General features: G+C 39.7%; 1 protein-coding gene across 5 annotated transcripts in view; it reads left to right on the forward strand.

Moving 5' to 3' along the window:
- JMJD1C (jumonji domain containing 1C) overlaps positions 1-21982 on the forward strand; it is a 164430-nt gene that overhangs the window by 109019 nt on the left and 33429 nt on the right. For 4 of the 5 annotated variants that reach the window (XM_062633977.1, XM_062633978.1, XM_062633981.1 and 1 more), the window contains 2 exons: positions 16139-16244; positions 21025-21149. In XM_062633977.1, coding sequence (XP_062489961.1) covers positions 16139-16244; positions 21025-21149 — 231 coding nt within the window. The remainder of the gene's footprint in view (positions 1-16138; positions 16245-21024; positions 21150-21982) is intronic. The other variant, XM_062633980.1, reaches the window with a different exon arrangement.

Genomic DNA, 21982 nt, shown 5'->3' on the forward strand with positions numbered 1-21982 from the left:
TCCCTTCTGTTTCACGAAGATGTTGTTTTTTTCCCCAGTACCAAATATAGAGCTAGAAAAAGAGAAGCGACTGAGAGAGAATCCTGGGCAAAGGAGAGGGAGGTTCAGTTTGTGGAAGGGCTGGTGCTCTTGGGTGTCGCTGGTAGGGAAGCCAAACGAGTTCAATGGTTTTTGTCAGGTGAGGTTACGTGTTGTGGCTCGAGCTGCTCAAACAGCTTGGCTCTGCCGCAAAGGACATTTCCCACTACTGGACCCCACACTAGGTGCCTTCAGCCTTTTAAGCCAGCACAACCTTGCTTTTTAAAACCGGGGGTGGGAGAAAGCTTGTGATGTTAGTGAGCTGAGCTGGGGATTAGTCCAGGGTGCAGCAAGTGCTGTGGCTTCCTCTAGGGAGGGAGTTAGGATGATGCAACACAGAGTGGGATATCCTCCTTTGGCAGCAGTGACCTCTTAAATCAGCTGTGCTGTGAAGTGTAAATTCACCCTCAGAGTCCAGCCACAATCTTCCAGATGCATTTTAAAAAGCAAATACTTGCACTAGCGTCTGTCCTTTGCCTGAAATTTATCAAGATCATGTCTCTGATAACATTTGTTCCAGTAATAGTAATCGGTCTCTTCTTGGCAATCTCCTTTTGGTTCCTTGCAAGATGAGCTGAGTAAAACAAGTTGAATATATGAGAAGGACTGCCTTTTGTAAAACAATCCTATTGCCAGGCCTGGCTGGCAGTAACATAGCTCTGCTATATGCATTTTAGGCCTTTCACTTCAAGGAGTATTTACTGATATAGTATTAGACATAGAAGCACCTTAATTTGGGAGGTGCCTACAAACTGTCATCTTTGAAAATGTATCATGTGAACAAGTGGCTTTATAGTGTCTTAGTAAATAATACTGTGTTTAACAGCATTAGCACTTCAGTTTTAAAGGAGGTGTTGACCAGATCCTGGTACAAAGCAGTAGCTTATGAAAAATAGTTCCAGATACAAGCTTGGTCTCCCTAACTCTTGGTCTCCATTTTTGACATGTTGAGAGCAACTTTGTGTGGGAGGAGTTTTCGTCCCCCTCTCATTGACCAAACAAGTACCTATTAAAGCCTAAGATGGAGGCTAGTGTTCTGTATCAGAAGTAGTTTGGTGACAAGAGAGACCTAAATTGTCTGTTTTAACATTAGGAGGAGGTTGTTGACAGAGATTCCTTTAAAGTACTAAGGCATCCAAAATTTGCATCTTAACTGGATATTGCACACATATGGAATGTAGAAACATAATAAAATTGAGCTCCCTGATGAATAGTGCAAAGATTTCTTTATTTGAAAGGTTATAAGAAGTTTTAGAAATACCTCCTGTAGACATGTTTGCAGTGCTAGCACTGTCTCATTGCAAAGTTCTACAAGTTAATTGTACAGATAAGATCTTTACCAAGTGATAATATCCTTGAGGGAACAGAAACTTTCTTAAACATGCTAACTGAATTATGTACCAGCAGTGTATTAAGTGGAATTACTAACTTGATCATTATAAGACTGTTTTATCCTGAAAGATACCTGAAGTGGGAGGATCGTCTGCATTTGTTTTGCTTGTTATTCTTCTGTTAATGCTGGAAATTATATTCCTAGCCTTTGGTCACTTAATGTAAGGTATTTTTTGCGTATACCTTTTTTTCTTGAAAACTTTCCTTTTCTTTGCCAACAAAACAGGTCCTAGATGATTTTTTTTGTAAACTTCCTGCAAAAATCTGCTTTTCTAAAAAGAGAAAAGAAGTTCTTTTTGCTCCCTTGTTTGGTCTGGAATACAGCTAACCTGCTTTAGAGCACAAGACAGAACTAAGGAGCCATTATTTGCAGAGATGAGTTAACTTTGAATGTTTATAAATGTGTTTAGTTTTTGATGTAAACTCTCATGGCTGCACATTTTCAATATGAAGTCCATATAGACCATGGTGAGCAAAACACTTTTTACTGCATTTTGCTGTTAGTGCCTAAAATTCCAGTACCTTTCTGCCAAAACAAAGATGAATATGTGTGGGAAGACTCCATTTCACTTCAGATACAATTCTTAACTACTGAGTAAGTTTTCCATTGTTGCGTATACTTGTAATACTAGTAATGGGCAGCAGACAAGCATTTGGTATGAATTCTGCTCCGATCAGTTCTCATCAAAAATGCAGTGCTGTTTAACATAACTATTGGGCTAAAGGGCTTCATGAATTAGGTGGTGCTATCATTAAAAGGTGACAGCTGCTCAAGGCAAAGAAAAGAGCACACTTGGCATCCTTTTAGTCTTGGCAGGGAAAACAAAGTTTGAATAGGCAAAGAACTAAATTACTGTCCTTACGAGAAGTGGTTCTTCCAGAACAAGAGTAAAGAGACCTTGGAAGGACTCAGAGAATCCTGAACCATGGATTCCCATGCCATATCTGCGCTTCGCATAAACAAACGTGTTTCAGTTGTTAAGAGATTGAACAACCTTCACAAGAGCTAGATGAAATTATTAAGAGTAGGGTATGGAGCTGCACTGCATGAGCCTTTTCCCATTTTTCATCGCAAGGTTTTCTGTAGCAAGTATTACACTTGTCAGTAAGTTTATTCTTTACAGATAAATGTTACCTGATTTTACTTTTCCTTATATGTGTACTGCTTTGAATCCCACCCTTCTCTGTAAAAATTCCTTGGATCCTGTATGTGTGGTACCTGTAACACCAACCTACAACTTGTTTCCGGTGGCTTTTATCTCTGTTGCTTCATAGAGAATATAAATGGTGTTATTCTCACCATGGAACTTGTGTGGGACTGGGAGTGACTCATTCATAAATCTGGAATGGTCAGACCGTTTAGTCATGTAGTTCTTTTTATGGTGGTGACAAGGGGATCTTGACGGTAAAGGAGACAGGAACATTTGCCATAGTACTTTGCTTTGCAGTGAAATGAAAATTCCATTCCTTTGCAGGAAATGATAGACAAAATTTACAACATGCATTTTCTATGTCAGATTAGTATCTGTAGAAAATGTAGTCTTGAAATGTGATGTGTAAGTCAAATCCTTGTATTTTTCTCCTTTGCATTCACAATATATTATGCATATTTTGTAAGTAAAAATCAACATGTAGTGGGGTTTATAGTGGCTCCTGTTACAGACTGAAAATGAACACACTTTCAAATACATCTGTTAATACAGTATTTTAAGCAAAACGATAGTAAGCCTTCACAAATACAGCTGTGACCTAACTCAAATAATTAGAACTGAAATGGTTTCTGTAATAAGAAGTTACTTGTACTGTTATGACAGCTCTTGTGTTTGTTATGGTACATGTAGTAAGTTAAGCAGCAGCGAAGCTGATCATGCTTTAATTTGTTTAAGCATTGTAGTTTACTTGAAGGACTATAGATGGGGATGTAAAGTGTTAAAGATCAGCATATGGTACATGTGACCTCATCAGTGTGATGTTTTTGTCTGGGTGGTGTTTGTCAGTACCAGTCATGGGCACTGTTGGGCTGAAATGTGTGATTCTGCTGTTACTGGCTGAAGCAGCTGGAGTCAACTGCATTATACTTTGAACAAGCAAATAAAGAATAACAAAGTGGTTTATTTTATGCTTTTCCATTATAAAATACACTTATTGAAAATGTATTTATTTCCACTTTATGGAAAGACCCAGAAAGACTCTGCTTTCCTCAAGAAGTCAGTGAATTTCAGCTGTGTGTCTGGGTCAGGCAGAGCAGGGTGCGTGATACGTATATATTTCCAAATATATAACCTAATACATACACATTTATTTCATATGTGTGTGATAATATATTTCTAAAGGATTTGTGACCGTACAGCACTGGGACAAATGTGCACAGCTGAGACAGGGCAAAGAATACAGATTTCCTTCACAATCATGAAACTTCCTGCAAGGAGGCTATTTGACAACTCAAGGAAGAAAGTGGAAGTGTGTCCAGAGTCTTCAAAAAGTCCTCATGCATACTGGGTTTAAAAAAAAACAACAACAACCCCCCCAAAAAATGCAACCGAAAACCCAACCCTGCTAGGAATGAATCAAACCCATGTTTCAGTTCTTCTGTATTCACATTCTCCTTTGGAACAACTTTTTTAAGACAAGGCTCATTGCCTTAGTGTTTCAAAACGGTAAGGTCTGTCTGCCTACCTCTTTGATGAAGGTTGCAAATGTAAAGATAGGGCACTGGGAAATCCCCTGTGGGAGGTATTAGATGGCAGCGTGTGTACTTCGCTCTCTTTCTAAACATGTATTGCATGTCTGAGGTCTGACAGGTCTAGCACACCTTAACATTGTCGAAGTAGTAATAATAGACTTTTTCACTAATCATGAAATAGGTACCTCAGATTAGCAGTCTAATACTGTGCTAATCTTACTTGATCTGTTAGAAATTCAAGTTCTACATGCCATGAAGTAAGGATTGAGAAAAGAGCATTGTGCAGCTCTGATACTCTCATTTTCTGTTATGGGCAGACATTGGGCATTTCAGCCCTGTATGCTTTTGGGTTTTGTGAATTGTTTGCTCATGAAGAGCAAGCTGATTGTGTAGCAGGGCTTGTGTAGTAGTGATGTGCCCATAAAAAAAATACTTATAAACATCTTGAAACAGGGATAAATAGTATTCCTCTGCCTGTACTTTGAGCATCCCATAATCACATGTGCACTTATCTTTCAGACTTCTCTTACTTTAAACTTAAGGCTTAAAAATAGCAACTGCAGCTGAAAATGCTTTTCCTGTGAACTTGTACCTCCAGTGATCAGGCCAGCAGGAGCTTTTGGGTTGGCTCCACCCTTTGAGGTTGACAGAAGCAGCTCGGGAACTCCTGGTGAGGGCCAGCTGGCAGTCGTGGCTGTTTTGTGCTCCGTTTCTGCTTTCGTTTCCTCCATGGGTAACAGGGGTGCACACAGCTTTCTGTATCTTTAACTTTTCTCAAAATCGGATTTAAGAGCTGCCTGTTCTTTCCCATGTCTCTGGTGTCTGGACCACCCATAAGCAGTCCAGCTGGCTTCTCTGGCAGTGTCATAAAGAGTGATGGTCTAAACAGCTTGTTACCAACACATCTATGTTTAAGTGTATGGTTCCAGCATGGGGGGAAGCAAAAGGCTGAGTCCAGCTAGAAGTGGGTCAGATGACTCATACCAGTCCTCACTCACAGCTACACGTGGGACAGAAAGGGTTTCATCGGAATGCTCATGAAGAGAGGGAGGAGGGGTTGGCACCCTCCTTTTGTGAAGTCAGAGGGAGATGTACATTGTCTCTCCCAAGGCTGTATTTGTGTCTCCCTTTGAAAAAGAGCTGCTTCCCTAAGGACTTTGTCTTTACTTTTAAAATAAGTGGAATAAAATTGTACCCGTCTGTTCTACCTTGATTTTTATTTTTTTTTTTTTTTTAAGAAATACAGGCTTTAGTTACCTTTTTGAATCTCTCAACAAGGATTGATGCAGGGGTGTAGTTCTTCCACATCTGACAAGCCTTAGAGAAATCGGCAGCATGGAGGGGAGGCCATCAGTCAGCAGGTGGGTGGCATAGCTGCTGCAAATAGTGTGGCTCTTCCAGGTAGTAGGAACTACTGAGGGCTGTGGGAAGGTAGATGAGGAGGAAGAGGAATGAGTTGTGAGGTCCATTGGAGGTAAATCAAATCCATGAGACAGCAGGTTTCCTTCCGCTCTTGTAGAGGAACTTGCTTTACTCTTCCTACAACTTTTTGAAAATCATGGTCATTTAAATGGTTTGACCACAATTTTACTGTAGGAGGTAATGTTAAAATAAAAGGCGTTTAAAACAGAACAGACAGAGCAAAACTTGTTTCTTCTTTGAAGGTGAAGATTGAATCCTTTTCACTGAAGTATGTTAGTATTTCTCAAAAGCAGTCTTGGGATTACTAAACTGACAAACCCATCCAGAGTAAAACCCCACAGTCATTATATGGGAGTGCTTACCCAGGAAAAGAGTAGGCCTTCCTGCATTTCAGATAGGAGGGAAACTGAGTTTCATTGAAATGTGTTCTTAACAGAATTAAGCTTTAGCTTGAGATGATAAACACAATAGCTTGTTCGATGAAGTGCGCATGGGTTTGTTTGCTTTTGTTTCTTCCTGTGATACAATATTCCTTTGTTCAGGGCTGCTACTCTATAACATATTCCTACAAAATGTATTTTTCAAATTATACCTAGTAGAAGTACTAATCTATAGCCTAGTGCATTGTGAGAACTGCTCCACAAACTCGAGCAAGCTACAGTTTGTAGAATAGAGGTTGAGAGCTGTAGCAGTTCCAGGTGTGTATATGGCATTCCTTTTCCAGGCCAAACATCTGGGGAGACACTCAAGTAATTTTATCCAAACTTGAATTTTTTAAAATCAGAAAGAAGTATGAATCTTACTTTCTTAGACACTGGAATAACATTACTGATAAAAAGTGTAGTATATGTTTTGACATAGAGATCTTGGTGTACAGAGCATTTCCTGATCAATCTTACTTTCTTTTTAGCAGTATACTATGTAATTAAATATACTTGAAGTTTTTTTTTGCTACCATTGTTTGTAAATACTGATCCTCCCCCTTCAATCTAGCAAACATTTCCTGTCTTTTGAATGCAATTAAACTATTCCTGTTTTTTCCCTGTACCCCCCTCATTTGTGTGTGTCTGCCAGCATTACAGGGAATAGTATTTTAGTGTGTTTTTACTGAGCAAATGAGTTTGGAGCATAGTAATTTCTGTGCATCACAAGCTATTCCGTATTTTATTATTTTAGCTGTGAATTATAAGCATAGTTTCAGCCATAGAGGCTGGGGTATTTACCCAGTGTGAATGTTTTCTTCCTTTTTGCTGTCTTCTTTTAACTACTCTATGCCACTTCGGGACAGAACAAATAAAGGCAGATTTCAGGATGCGTAAGACTTGGTGGCTAATGTATGGTGCTTGACACGGTCAGGCTTCCCCCCTTCCAAGTAGTGTAATTCAGTCTTGAGTTATGTTTTCAATAGGAATTTTTTGGTTCTATGTGCTAGTAGATTTATCAGTGGAAAAATATCGCTAAATTGATGAGCATAGTGTCAATTTTAAACACTGAATGCCTTTCCTAAGTTTACCCCAAAGAGCTTATTGCAGCAGCAACTGAAATATCCCTGTTTCCTGATTAGCAATGAATCTTTCCTCTTCACGACACCATTATTCATCTGTTCTATAAAAGGCACAGCCATTGCTTTCTCTGGAGTTGTTGAGAACTTTGGTGTTAATCCAGATATGATATACATCCCAGCTGGTCAGACCTCTTGTTATTTATAGGGAAAACTCCAAAAATGGCTCCAGCAGGTCAGAACAGTGCTCTTAGCAGGAAAAAAAAAAGGCAAAAAGAACACAATGATGGCTGTGTTGCTTTTGATACTGTCTTGGAGGAGAGGCAGCATTTCCACGTTTGCACAGTGATGGGCTCACTGTCACACGCGTAGTAAGACAGTTGAAGAGTCTCTTCACTGTATCCCTGAAACAGAGAAGTTTCTTCTTCTGAAGAAAATTCTGCAAGAAAAATGTGCTGATTTTTTTTCCAACCCAGATGTATTGCTTCTGTGCAGTGCTGCCTTAAATCCCATTTAGAAATTAACTCTGAAAAGTTTGTGCAAATACAGTGGTACTTGTTTAAACCATGAGAGAAGCATGGTTTATTCTGAGCTACTTTCATATTATTGGCATGTGGGCCAACAATCTAAGAAATATGTTTTCAAACAAGCCCTGGAAAACCACTTGAAAATAAAACATTAATGTAATAGTAATTCAGTGAACCAAACTCCACTGAAGCCAGCTTTCAAGAATGTTTTGAAGATATCTGATGTATTCTTTCCTCTTGACAAAAGAACTAGTTATTTTTATTGTTGGGAAGGATTTGTATTCTGCTTGTAATCCTTATGAGTTGTAGGGGCAAAGGAGCTGCAAAGTTTTATATTCCCAGAGCTCCTATTTTGTAAATAGGGTTGAGGATATTTGCAGAAGGGACTGGGTAGTTCCATGGCTGCTGGTAGTCTGAGTTGGTGGTAGTTCACATTACAGAGCAGAGTCATTCACAAGAGTGAGATGCTGTGATGCACATTTCTAAGAGGTGGCGTTGATTCTAGGAGCTGTTGTCAGTCTGCCAGGTATTGGATAGTGGTTTGCAATTTTCTTCTGCAGATTTGAGTTGAGAGACCTTTGCTCTTTAATACAGTAAGCTTTTAGTTATCAGTAGCCTTGTCAAAGAACACTGTTGCTGAGTAATGCAGCTGATAAAAGATTTGATGGAGGTAATTAACCACGAGATAAGAGATGAACTATCTGGTCTGTTTTTTTTTTTTTTTTTTTTTTTTTGTGGTGGCAGTTGAAGCTGCTGCAAGTAATTTCTGCTGTCCCTGATGAAAGGAGGATGGGTCTTCTGTAAAATGATCGGTCTGAGCAAGAACTGATTTCTTGGCTTGATTTCTGGGGCCATTCGACTGCCTTTCTAGCAGCACAGTAGTTCAGACAAATGGTAGTCAACAGAATGTACTTCTTTTTGCTTAGACACCTCCATCCATTCAGCATGTCCTTCAGCTGCTCTGGTCTGGGGAGTTGTTGGATACCTTCTGAAAGCTGTTCACAATTCACAGGGTGTCTGGATTTCGGTTTAGAAGATTTTTCTCCAATCTGCTGATCTACTCTCCTCGTTAGCATCAGCTTCACTCTGGTAATTGCTTGCTTCAGGAAATGTCTGCACTTTGAGGTTTCTTTTTCCCATAGTGGCATTGAGTTGCTGGGTAAGTGACTCAAAGGCTTTTTCCAGTATCACCACGTGACTTGGAAGTTACTGACTGAGTGGGGTAGGGCCTGTACCCCTCCCTGTTTCTCCTAGGACTAGATAAAACAAAATGCAAAATTAGGACAAAGTTGCATATTGCTGAGAAGATGGTGATAAATATAAGGAGCCTGCAGTGAGGAGGGGGAAGGAAATGTGATTCAGTGGAAAATAGAAGAAAAACAAATGTATGGCTGTGTCATCAAAATGAGGGAGGGGGTGGACATGGAGCAGCGCTATCACTTGACTTTCATTTGTTTGTATGTGGAGAATGTAAGTAGTACAAATGTGCTCTTAAGTGGAAACTGACAGCCCACTAGGTTTGTCTGTAGGAGCTGCTTGCTTGGGAAAGTCTTTAGATCAGATGTTAGAAGATATGTTTGGCACTCCCAGAGATCATGCTTTTCTCACCCAGATTGTCCCAGCTGCTTGAAGAGATGGTGTTGTAACCCATGAGCATAAGGGTCATATTTTTTTTTTTTTTGTCTCTATTTTCAAATGCAAAACTATTGTAGAAGTCAGCAGAGCAGGTTTTCGCTTGTTTTGTGACAATGTCTGCCTGGCTCAGGTTTGGTTTTGCTTGTCCATTTGTGGCTGCTTGCTTACCTGCTGCATGCTCATTCTGTATGCTGCTGTTGTTTCCCTTTTGTCTTTCCATTCTAGATTCTTATTTACTGATACAGGAATAGTGAGGTACTTGTGAAAAGCAAGTTTTCCAGCATGCCCATTTCACCTGAGACATTGCTAGTCTTACAGGAAGGCAGATAGCTTTGTTTTTGTGTTTGTGACTTGGAATCGGGGAGAATATTAGGCTACAAGACAGATCTGCCCCCACCCCCCCATATATTTATGTTCCTAACTTTAATATATTTTCCATAGGATGACCTTTAGTATTTTAAATAGAAATAACTCACAGCCCTATTCTTACGGGTGTGAGTTACTCTTCCAGAACTGAACTAACCGGTGCAGTGATGCTTCTTCAAGCCCCAAATCATGATTTAGAGAGGTGTATGCAGCCTTGCTCCCCTGATGCTCAAACATGATAATTAAAACTTTAAAATTAGCGTCAGCTCCTTAATTGTTGAACAGGTGAAATGAGGAAGTAGGAATGTGTGAGAAGTATTAGGTATAGGGAAGAGTGGGGAACAAAATACAAATTGTTGATAGTTTTTCCTGAGAGATGTTAAGCTTAATGACAGCTGGAAAATCACTGAAGTTTTAGTCTTCATCTTTTTTTCCCTGTCGTTATACCTTTCTACTTACAGAAACAGTTGGAGCTATCATACACTGAAAATAACCTTTAATATTAAGTGTTTGTGGTCCGAAATATCTATAAACATTTGTCCTTGTCACAACAGTGCATTAAGAGCCCCTTGTTGGGAAGGGATTCATTATCCCTGTTGTTTGGCTTGGCCTCTGCACCTAGGGAGAGCGTCTCTGCCCGTCCCTGCTTTTGCCTGTGTGGCGTGCCTCTGTGCACATGTGAGCAGGGCTGACCTCAGCTCGACTTTGTTTCTGGTTTAGGGGTCAGGGTTGTGCCTTCAAGCTTGACTTAACTGGTTCAGATGTAGCCCAGCAGCTGCTGGGTTTGAATGAGGTAAAGCGTGACTGTGCTCTCAGAACAGCAGAAAATAGGTCAAGTGTGGGTTGGGTTTACATAGAAAGCACTAGGGTTGCCTTGTAAGCCTAAGCCTCTTCTCTCAGCTCAGACAAAGCTGTTTAAGGTAACCTGGGAAGTTATGATCTCCCAAAAAACTTTCTAGCCTTCAGTAACCTCAGTGTTTCTGGCTGGTGTTGCAGGGACACACTGGATCGGGTCACTGTTCGGCCTGGAGCAGTCCCCTTTGGAAAAGCATTTCTTTACGCGCTTCTGTGGAGTTGCACAGCCCTGGAGCCTTCAGTGCCTCGCTGACCTCCTGCCCTACCAGCTGCAGTGGTGTGGCAGCAGGGGTAGCCTTTCACTTGTCAGAAAGGAGTAAGGAGTATGCTGTTTATTAGTGTTCTATGCATGTGTATGTGTCTGTGAAGCAATAGAAGATACCTGTATTTTAGTCTTGGCTAAATTTGGTGATTTCCATGTAGGGTTTTGATGTGGTCTGTGTAGCATTGGCAGGACCTGCCCATTGATACTTTTGGGGGTGTTAGTTGCTGTCAATTTTTCTGTGTTTTAGTTGCTTCTCATCTTTTGCACTTGAAAAAAAAAAGGTGTTGTAGCATGGCAGAGGTACACTGCCAATTAATAGAACTTTTTAAGATCTTTGGTGTTCTGCCTACCCATATCTTACGTCACTGTTCTGTCTCACGTGTTGTTTTGTTTTTTTTTCCCCTGCTCATTCTGATGTCAGGCAGGACAATATTAAGATTGAAGGTTTGTTGAAAAGGTATAATCAGTGGAAGAGATTACAGATCAGTGATACAATCAGGTATGTCAGGTAACAGGATCAGTGAAAAAGAAAAGAGGAAGAAAAAAGAAATGGATGGTTAGTTATCAAGGAATGAAAATAAGGAGAAAATCACATTGCCCTTTTAAATGAGGGGTAAAAATCACATACATGTTTGAGGCTGGGTGCAGGTAAGGTAATTTTTATTTTTTTAATGGGAGTAAATAGTCTTCTAAATGATGGCATTAGAGGTCTAGTGTAAATTCTGAGCAGTCTAGGTTTCAAAACCAGTACTTTCTTCTGCCACTGTTCTCTGAGGACTGTTGTGACAATCAGTTGGCATGTGTTGATTCACCTTATTCCTTGTTTTTCAGAGTGGAATTAGAAATTTTATTTCTATGCAGCTGAAGTTCCATGCACTTGTAAAAATGATTTGGTGGGGAAAAAAGAAAAAAGAAAAGGGAAAAGGGGGCTCTCAGTTTTTTATAGAAACTGATTTCAAGATATTAATGAAACAAGAAAACTGAAAGTTTTCTTCTTTTGATACATTGATGTCTGAATTCTTCATTTGCACTGTTTGAATTTAAATGTGGTCCCTCTACCATTAAAGTACTGACAAAATGCTTATTTCCTCTGCAGCACATGCTGTGTAAATGCTGTAAACGGGACTCTCAAGTCACTTATGTACTAGTTTTCATTTAATTCGTGTCCTAAATTACCAGAAAACCTCTAAGCAGCCAGAGGAAGCTATAGTTAATTAAGCCACAGATGGTGAGGACTAATGTGGTGTTGACCTTTGCGAGGACTGCAAAATCTACTTAGTCTTTCCCTGTAAAACACTAGCTGAAATGAGTTCCTACTGATATTAAAAAGATGTCTGTGATGCACTGAAGCCAAATGCAGAGACACCATGGCCAAAGAAGGCACTTTACCAAATAAATGCTTGCAGGTTCCTAATGTATGGCATGTGGTATGTGGAAGTTTGGTCTTCCAGGCTGTTATTTAAGCCTTGTTAGTGCCAAAAGCTGCTCTTTTTCCAGGACCGGTTTTCCTGGAATGCATATCGTCGGTTCTCTTCGCTGAAAATGGAGAGTTCCCAGCTGACGAGTTTCTACACCCTCCTGTAAGCAGCATGCAGGCTGTGTGATGGAGGGTGAGAGTGGCTACTCGAATCCTCTTTGTAGTTGTAGTTCTGTGTTCCACGATTTCATCTCTTGATTTAATGAACTCGCTGCCTCTCAAGTCTGTGAAGAATGACTTGGAGAAGTATTTTAAAATACTGAGAAAACAACTTGTTTCGTTAGTTCAAGTGTTGTTAGGAAGGTAGAGAGCTGTGGAAATCTGCAGGCATTCCTTCCACAGGCATGCCCAGCTGCCCAAAATGGAAAAGGAGCTTGTGGTCATTTCAGCCTTTCAGAAGACTCTTTGTATGGTCTTTGGGCAACATGCAGGTTTGGCTCATCCAAGAATGCCTCTTAGTATCTTGGACAGTATTTTGTTTGTGGATGGGGCTTAACTAGGAGAATTCTGTGTGTATTAGGATTTTGACTTGTTTTTCTGTGGGCACTGTCTTTAGAATTCCAAGGAATTTGAAGTATTATAAGTGATCTGCACTCGTTCACCTATGGCTTTGAATGATAAATTATGTTTGTCCTAATAAGCTCTCTGAAAACGCTTCTCTGAACAAAGATTTCCACTTCCTTGTTAGAGCAGCTTGGTATCTTAACCTGATGGTCTGTACTTTCGAACCTGCTCTATAATTTTGCACCAGTAGAAAGAACATATAAAAACTTAATTTTTTGGAAACACTGAATTCTTTGGAAAAAAAATCATTTATCCTCCTTAGGAATTCCTAGATGTTGAGTAAGTCCCCAGCAGGTTTAAATTACCACCTAGAGAGACATGCAGCTGACTCAAGTATTGTTTTGATAGTTAAACAGAAAATTTACTCCAGTTCCTCTTTTGGTCTGTAAAGAAGGAACAGTGGAGCAAGGATCTAAAAAACTTGACATTGATTGGAAAGCTTCTGATAGTCACATTATTTCATGTGACTGTTACAGAAGGGCAGGAAGGATTATCTTGACCATATCTTTCTAGCCAATATTCCTTTTGTCTTTTTCTCAGTGTTGCATATAGTAATTTGTGGAGCAAGGGGCACTGCCATTGGAAGTATGTAAAGAAATTCCTACAGTAAATTTGAAAATGAAAATTCCAATCCCATTTATTTGCATCCTGATTTGCATTCTACAAGGATTTCAAACCAGCATTAACATCTTCCTGGAAGCAGTATTCCAGGACTTGTGGAAAAACTAGTCTAGGAGAGGGTACCATATACTTTTGTGAGTAGAACTACTTTCAAATGAGGAAAAGACTAGAGGAAAATCCTACAGGGCATTTAATTCTTCTGTGTGTTAGTCTGCCAATCTTGATACTTCACCCAGGAGGAAGGAGGTTCAAATCCGTAGACAGAGTTGTTGTTTCTTGAGCTATATAAACACAGGGTAAGGGAAAGGCCTGGGCATAGCAGAGTCATCTGTTTGACTTCAGTGCTAAGATGGGGGAGACTGTGAGTCATCAGCCTTGCTTGTTACCCCGTCTCCCTGTTTTTGCCAGAGTTTCTGATGTGTGCTAAACCATTGTCCTTAAGGCTATTACCTTTATAGTTTAACACATTATACAATTAATTTCCTGGATTTTAGATGTTCAGATGTAAAATTACTTATGGAAAAGAGTCAGTCATGGCACACCTATTTTTTCATAGATACATGTAATATATACACAAAAGACCAGAGTTTCTCAGACTTCAGGAACCTGTGGGTGTTTCTGGTATCTTGATACTGAGCTTCAGTTGTCAGTTATGTTTTGCTTTGCTGTACTGATTTCTGTTGAGCTATTGTTCATGTCTAGAAGCAGAATACTTTTTTTTTTTTTTTTTTTTAGTGATTGCTGGTAAATGTTATATTTCATGTGTTTGTTTAGAAAACCCTGGGTTCTCTTTGATATCCTGTACGTAATCATGGTCATACCTGCATGCAGTCTGCGTATTGGATCTTCAACCTCACTTGTGCCTTTTGTAGCTCGTCTTTGAGTAATAGGTCTGACTCCATGGTACCTGATCGATATGTATAGTCTTAAAATACAAATTCTCTTAGATAGAAGGAATTACTCTAAATGTGCAAGATACGCATGTTAACTGCATTTCTAAGTCAGCCAGGCTTCCAGTGTTGCAGTGCTTCAGTCTGCTACTTAGATCTAATACTTGTGGATCTGAGAGGGGAAATTTTTGGTACAGAAGTCTCATACAGCTGCTATGGAATAGGGTGCAAAAGAAGGGCAGACAAATGAACATCACACAGCTCCAGTTCCTGGATCTTTTGGGTTCCCTTGGCAAATCGTTCTCTCTTTCCAGTGGTGGTATTGGTTCTGTATGTAGGATCAATGCAAAAAATAGATTTGCACAGGAAAATAGAACCCTTTTTAGATTGCCTCATTGTTAGTCTGCCATCTTGGAATAAATTTTAGTGTTGACCCTCATGTGCCTCTGATAATGCTAGCAACATACATACATGGTTGTTTTTAACTTGGTGGTAGAGGTCTTGTTGGTCTTCTATTTTGTTATACTTTGCATGTAATAAAAAGATAATGTTGACCATTTCTTTTGATTCCGATGCTGTAACGCCTTCAAAAGCATAAGGCAAGAGAGCAATTTTCTCTAATAACTGAAGCATTGATGCATTCTCCATAATGGAGCACAGCAAATCTTCAAGTGTCAGGAAGTGAATTTTGAATTTGAAATAGGTGTCCTGTGATCAGTGGGTTAGGAGGAATAATCTCATCTAGATGAATAGAGAGAAATTGCTCGTGTCACTTGAGAGCTTGCCAGCAGTGCACCATTCCCTGTGTTGCTTGTATCTTTGTATTCTGTGGCTGGAGCTCTTCATAATAATTGTGAAACATCAAGGAATTTGTTGGAGATCAAGGAAAGAAATTGCTTGATCTCAGCTGCAGTACTGATAAAACATTTTACATTTTGTATGTGGAGAACCACTGATTATTTTAGCTGTCTGAAGTTCTCTTGGTACAAATGAATGTTCCTGCAGCTCATGGATTTCCAAGGCCATCTTCGGTACAAGTTGTTGCCAGGCTGTGGTGCAGCTTTATTTCTCTGTTACAGCCTCAAAAGCAGAACTAGCAAGGTTGCTCTGAAATAGAGGAATAGGTATTATAAGAGTCTAGAGATGAATGATTTAAGCCGTGCTTTCAAGGATATGAACCAGATTTTGTACCTAGTTTTTCCTCTTTAGAAGGACAGTGCCACCAAACATGTCTTAATTTCCCAGATGATGTCCTGCTTGAATAGTCAAAAAGAATCTTTTCCAGGAGAACTGGAAAAAAAGGTGTGTGTCTTATTTGAAATTGCGTGTAATAAAGGCCTACATTTTGGAAAATGTAGTAGTAGTGGTGTTTCAGAATATTAGTTTCTCTTAAAATACAGCTTTCTTATGCGTTATCTTTATGGGTTTTATATCTATGTTTATGCACAGTATGTCCATGTTAAGTTTTACAGATATGAAAAACAGGATTTTGTTTGGGTTTTTGGTTTTGTTTTTAAGATTAATTTAACCATTATTTAAGCAATTCTTTCTGCATATCTGTAAACATTGAGGTCTTTGGAGGGCAATTTTAGCTTCTAGTAAGACAGTATTTATGAAAATGTGATCCTATTAATAGCTTACAAGTCTGGCCACATGCGGGAGCTGACATACTGTGTTCCCATGAAATAACTTCTAGCACTATGTTACACTTCAAAGTTTTTTCTAAAAATAACACAGGGATTTGTAGGCAATCAGTAAAATTAGCACCAAACTACTTAATATTGTACTCTAAAATACATCTAGGAAATTAAACAGAAATGTTACAAGTAAACATAACATATGGTTCTTTTTTTAATCTCTAGGACGACGTAGACAGTCTAAACCCAGTTCTCAGGGATAACCCGCAGTTACATGAGGAGGTAAAAGCCTGGGTAAAGGAGCAAAAGGTTCAGGAGATTTTTATGCAAGGTAATTATGTGGGATATTGTCTTATTTTTATTCTGTGTTAGTTAGTTTAAGGCCATTAGTTCTGTGGGATTCATCCCATAGCATTTGTGCTATAATGGAGAATATATTTCTTACTTGGAAGTTACTTTTTTGAAGTATTTGTTAATACAAGAAAACAAGATCATGTAAGAAGCTGTGCGTGACTTCTTCACTGTTCCTAACTTGTTTGATGTTTCAGTGATTACAGCAAAAGCTGAATATCATTAGTCTGAAAGTAGGTATTTCATAAAGTTTGTTGTGAAAAATGTATGAATGGCAACCGCACGCCTTTTAGCATGTTTAAAACTGCTCTGTTTTCTGTTATCATTACTATCATGTGTGATAACTTCTCAGATACCCGTCTGTGCTTGTTCTGTCACAGATGAAGAATACTTTCAGATCCCCACCCTACACCCTCACCCCCGATTGAGAAATGCCTTTCAAATAAGTTACGATTTTGTAACTTGATTCTAGTGCTGGAGGGTGGCAGCAAATGCAGATGTCATTTTTTACACTGTAGAGACAAGTTACAAGAAAAACTAATATGAATTAGAATAAATTATTTTGATTCAACCTTGCTGACAGTAGAAGTACTGTATGCATTCACAGTATATTCATTAACTTCCTGCAGAACTGACAGGCAGCTCTACAAATGCATTCCTAGCAAAGGGAGGGAGAAACTGCTCTCTGTGGGTCTGGGTTAAAATCCCCAGGCAAGCAATAAGGCAAGTTTTAGGACAAAAAATGCTTGAGCAGGCATTCCATAAATTAAGATCAGGAGGGGAACAACAAATAATGCAGTGTTCTAAGGATGGTGTGGAGATTTGCTTGCTGTCTGTTTTTTTTTTTTTTTGATGAAAGTAAGATTAGAAGACCAAAGGAATATGGTAAGTATGATACTGAAGTTACAGTAAAAAACTTGTCTTCTGTGGAGTTTCTGATTTGACTAGATGCAATTATTCTTAAGGGCCACAGAGAAAAGATGGTGAAAAAAGCGATGTGTGGTATGTTGGTGTTAATAACTTTATATTTTATCTCAATATCCTCAGGTACAACATGAGTTAATAGTCTGTTGATGAAATTTACATCAACTGGACTGAGAGGTGATGTGAAATCAAATTAGGGCTGTATGAAAAGGAAACTGAAATTCAGGTTGCTTATTGTATTTTGTTATGGTAACAATAATAAGATGATTATAAAAGCCTGTTTGTACACTGGTTGCAGAATCAATACTTGAGCAAAGCCCCAGAGTCATCTAAATGAAACTGCCAGCCATCATCCACACAACTCATTTACATCCTGTCATTCCAGGAACTGTATTTTTGTCTTTGTATAGATGGTTCTATACCATTTCTCAAACAGATGTTTGAGTGCTTAGAAGTGCACAAATTAAGAATATTTTAGATGGTGAGATGAATCTAATCCAAACATCCTTTGCAGACTAGCTGTCTTGTCTAAGGAGAATCTGTAGTTCAGATCCGTTTGTTCAGCTGTGTGACACAGTGTGGCCTGAGGAGAGATGTGCTTCCTCAGGCAGTGGTGCATCTTTCACTGCAGGGGCCTTTTCAGTGCCCCCACCTCAGCCCCACAGGATGGTGGTCAGCCAGCAGAGCCTGCTGTCATGTTCTCCTGGGGCATAATCTGCCCTTCAAGCATGGAGACTTCGCATTTGGCACAAACCCGTCAGTAGCTTACAGACAGCCTTCTAGCAGTGTTAGCTGCTGTAATCTAGTGATGCTACCCTTTCCTTCTCCCTTCCCTTGTCTGGTTTTCTTCATCTTCTCCGTTATAATTTTGCAGTTCCCTACAATTAAAGTGACATTTTCAGTTGTACCATGTCTAGACGCATCTATTAAGGTTGTTACTGTTACTCTTACTTCATCCTCTACAGCATTTTTAGGATCCAGCCTTTTCCTTGTCTGTGATGCTGCAGCCTTCATCTCATATCTTGGTATTTTCTACTCTTTGCAAAAAAGTTAAAAAGCAGTTTATCAAAAGAAAGAGGAGGATTGGATACAGGCATTAACACTGAGTTCTGAATGTTTGAAAAAAATTAGAGGAGGGGGAGTTTTTGTCAAAACCAGTCCAATTTACAAGAATGAGACTAAAGAAAAAACTTGGCCCTTGTGACCTTTTCTTTGGGCTGCAGTCACAGCAGCATGCTTTGCAGTAGAGATTGTAGGTTTGGCAGGGAAGTAGTTTATTCCTTGTTTTAAGAAAACAAACTCCTCCCAAACTTGTCCAAGTTGAAAGCTTTTGGGACAAATAAAACCAGTTCAAGGAACATAGTAAAGTGTCTTTGATTTTTAACAATTAAAATATTTGACTTTTTTTTCTTCCTGTTAGATTTATTATCACTACAATCTCTGAAGCTGCATGTGTAATAATCCTCTTGAAACACTGAGTGTGCTTCAACCCTGAAGATACTTCCTCATAGTACTGCACAGGCTGTTTCAACAATGTGTAGCTGAGCATGATTCACCCATGAACTGGGGACAAAGCCAGTCTTTTCCTGTAATGGCTGCTTGTGGCTGGGCTGGGCTGGGCCTGAACTGTTCTGTATTGTATGACCACAGTTTAATTTTTCCCCTTCTTTCTGACATCCCAGCAGCATGTAAGAAAAAATAAAATCACCACTGCTTTTAAAGGTAGATAAAGTCTCTTATAAAAATAGATAACAGCTGGGATGAAGGGCAGACACAGATTAGAACAAGGAGTAAGAGGAAAGAAGTTGGCACTGGGTCAGTGCAGAAGAGTAAGAAAAGCTGGAAGCTGATGAAGAAGGAAGGATGGAACTTGCAAGCCGAGATGAATGGCAAACGACTTGGAAGCCAGTGGCCTGGAATTGTAAATGCTAAAATGAGACAAGAAGCTGGGGAGAGGCTGGTCCTGGTTATGCAAGAGACAGAATATCATTGTGTAGTTAACAGTAGGGTGCAAGAGAGGAGGAGCTGGGATAGGAAAATAGGAATAGGAAATTGGCACAAAGAGACACAGGCAGAATTTAGTGAGGCTGTCTGAATAAGATAGAGCTTTAGGACAGCCATGAAAAGTTAGAGACATGGAGAATGCGGTTGGGTCAGGCAGCCAGAAGTGTGGGAGCTGAGCTGGAGGCATTGGGGTGGGGGGGGGGGGTGGGGGGCATGTGGAGTAAGGGTTAGGGAAAAGTGTCCCCATGGGAACCCCATCTGGTCCAAGATTAGGAATGTGAGACATAAGCTTGTAGATTTTTCCTCTTTTTCTGCCTCTACTTATTGGTGATTGGCAGTGCCTGTGCAGGCACATTTCTGACCCTTGTCTGTGCAGCTGGGAACATGCTGTGGGGATGAGTTAATGCCAGTAGCTTACACAGTTCAGCAGGTCTCAAAGTTTCAGTTCAGTAGTGAGTGATGTGGATGTGGGAGAAAGAAGGGTGCCACTGCATGTTGTTTCTGTGCCCAGCTGTTCCAAAACCTAGATAATCACATGCAGAAGGTAGTTCAAAAGGCTGTGCTAAAGTTCCAGAATTAAACCCTAAGACCAGTTGGAAACAACTAAATCATTATCGCTTTTACACTTCTCTTGATCTCTCAAATACTGACATTAATAACAGTCATTATGATCACACGCTTTCTCATGCAGCCAGTATAATGGACCTAGTCATATGAATATGAATATTTTACTAGAGAAAGCCGTCACCTGTGAGGTCCCTGGCATGTTTGCTGCAGATGATTGAGCTTGCTCAATGTACTGGGCAGAGGGGTTGGAAAAAATGGTGTTTAGGAAAGACAGGGGAATTATGTCCTTGTCTGTGCAGTTGAGCAACTAAGCCCTCTTAAATCGTTTAAGTTAGGCTTTTTGTAGGTTGTCACTGACTGGTTTTGCTTCCGTTCTTGCATGCCTGACCTGGGGTTTGATTGCGGAAGTAGTGAAACCCACACAGTTGGAACTGATCTTGGTGGCATTGCTGCTTGGTCATACCAAATGCTATACAAATGCTTAAGTGTGATGAAATGTAGGGCTCTGGTGATCAGGTGAGTCACTGAACATGAATAAAATTATTGGATGTCAATTTCTGGGTCTTCAGGCCAACTATGAAATAACTTATTTATTATATAGTATTTACTTATGTCCCCACTTTCATGGGCTTTTGGAGGTGAATTTTTGCAAAGGGGCGGTGTATGGGATTTATTTGGAGTTGATGTATCTGAAGTCTTCAAAGTGTGCATGGTTTTCAGTTGTTCTGTGTGGCCATAGCAGGGGTAGGATCACTCCACTGCCTTTCTGACTGCTGTAATGGAGAGAAACTGTGGTCACTTATGGGAAAGACTTGGCAGATGCAGAGCCTAACCACCAAGATGTAAATCTTGCCAGCAAGCATCTGGGCATGTGACTAGCCTGTTAAATAGCCTCTGTATAACCTGCTACTGCCACAGTCTAGCCTTTCAGATTACTTTTCTATGGTTGCTGTTAGTGGGTAGGACTTTTCCTATCGTTTGTCATCACAGTTGCAGAAAGATTTAGCTAGATAAGAGAACTGTATGTTGAAAACGTTAGCAGAATTGTCCTTAAAGCGTACATGAATGTACCATTTGCATTTCAAAATGTCTTCCTGAATAAAAGTAAATTGCACAGGCAGTCCTGTGCCAGAGTTACCTGTAGTTTGCTGCCTGTGCCATGCATGCTGTGTTTGCTATGAACCTAAATGGGGAAATCCGTTTGTACTTTTTTTTTTTTAAATCTGAATTCCTCAATGGCTTTTTTATTTCTTCCCCTTCTAAAGGTCCTTACTCCTTAAATGGTTATAGGGTGAGAGTGTACAGACAGGATTCTGCCACCCAGTGGTTTACTGGTATCATTACTCATCATGATCTCTTCACCCGCACTATGGTTGTTATGAATGACCAGGTGAGTTTGGTATGTGATAACTTGGAAAACAAGCTTCAAGTAAACTACATGTTGCGAGTTCTCAGTATGGTTTTGTGGTACTCTGAAATCCACTGAGTAGTTCAGTTCCAGCAGGATGAGTCTATTACTGAGCTGAAACTACAGCATGACGTTGCATTGGGCTAGCAGTTAAAACCATCCCGAAGTATCATGTTTGTGCAATGATGTGATTAATACCAGTCCTACAGTGTTGCTTTTCTCTGTTGTTGCTGTTAGGCTAGTGAAGTCTTTGAAGTGAAGCGGTCTAGATTTAAGAACTGGTCTTCCCTATCAGCTCTGTTGAGAATTAATTTTTTTTCAATGCTGAAGTCTTTTAGTGCTGCAATAGCGATTACTTCTCTCAAGCAATTGAAATACCCACTGCCTGCAATTTCTCAAATTAAGCATTTATTGTAACCCTAATTTACTGTAGTGGGTTTTAGTTGTGTTTCTGAACTTGCTGTTACAAAATTAATTAATACTGGTATTTTTAGTGGCAGAAATCTGTTCCAGAGGACCAGAGTAATGACTCAATGTTAATATGGCAAATGACCCATCTGCTTTAAAGTAACTGCCAAAATCACATGTGACAATAAAAATTTAAGACTAGTCTAATGCTTGTGCATTCTTTCCTATAATTTGCTCTAATTCATTTTCACCAAATACTATTTTTTTTACTTAGTGACACATTGATCGAAGTTCTGGTTTGCATTTCCGTTTTTCTGAAGTATCCCTCACTAGTTAGCACTCTGCCAGGCCTAGAGTTCTTCTTTCTGTTCATTTTGGTTCCTTTCTTTCAGCATTTTTGTTTCTGT

The sequence above is a fragment of the Pezoporus occidentalis genome, unplaced genomic scaffold, assembly GCF_034315485.1.
Source record: "Pezoporus occidentalis ecotype Australia unplaced genomic scaffold, CSIRO_AGI_Poc_V1 ctg41, whole genome shotgun sequence".
Lineage (NCBI taxonomy): Eukaryota > Metazoa > Chordata > Aves > Psittaciformes > Psittacidae > Pezoporus > Pezoporus occidentalis.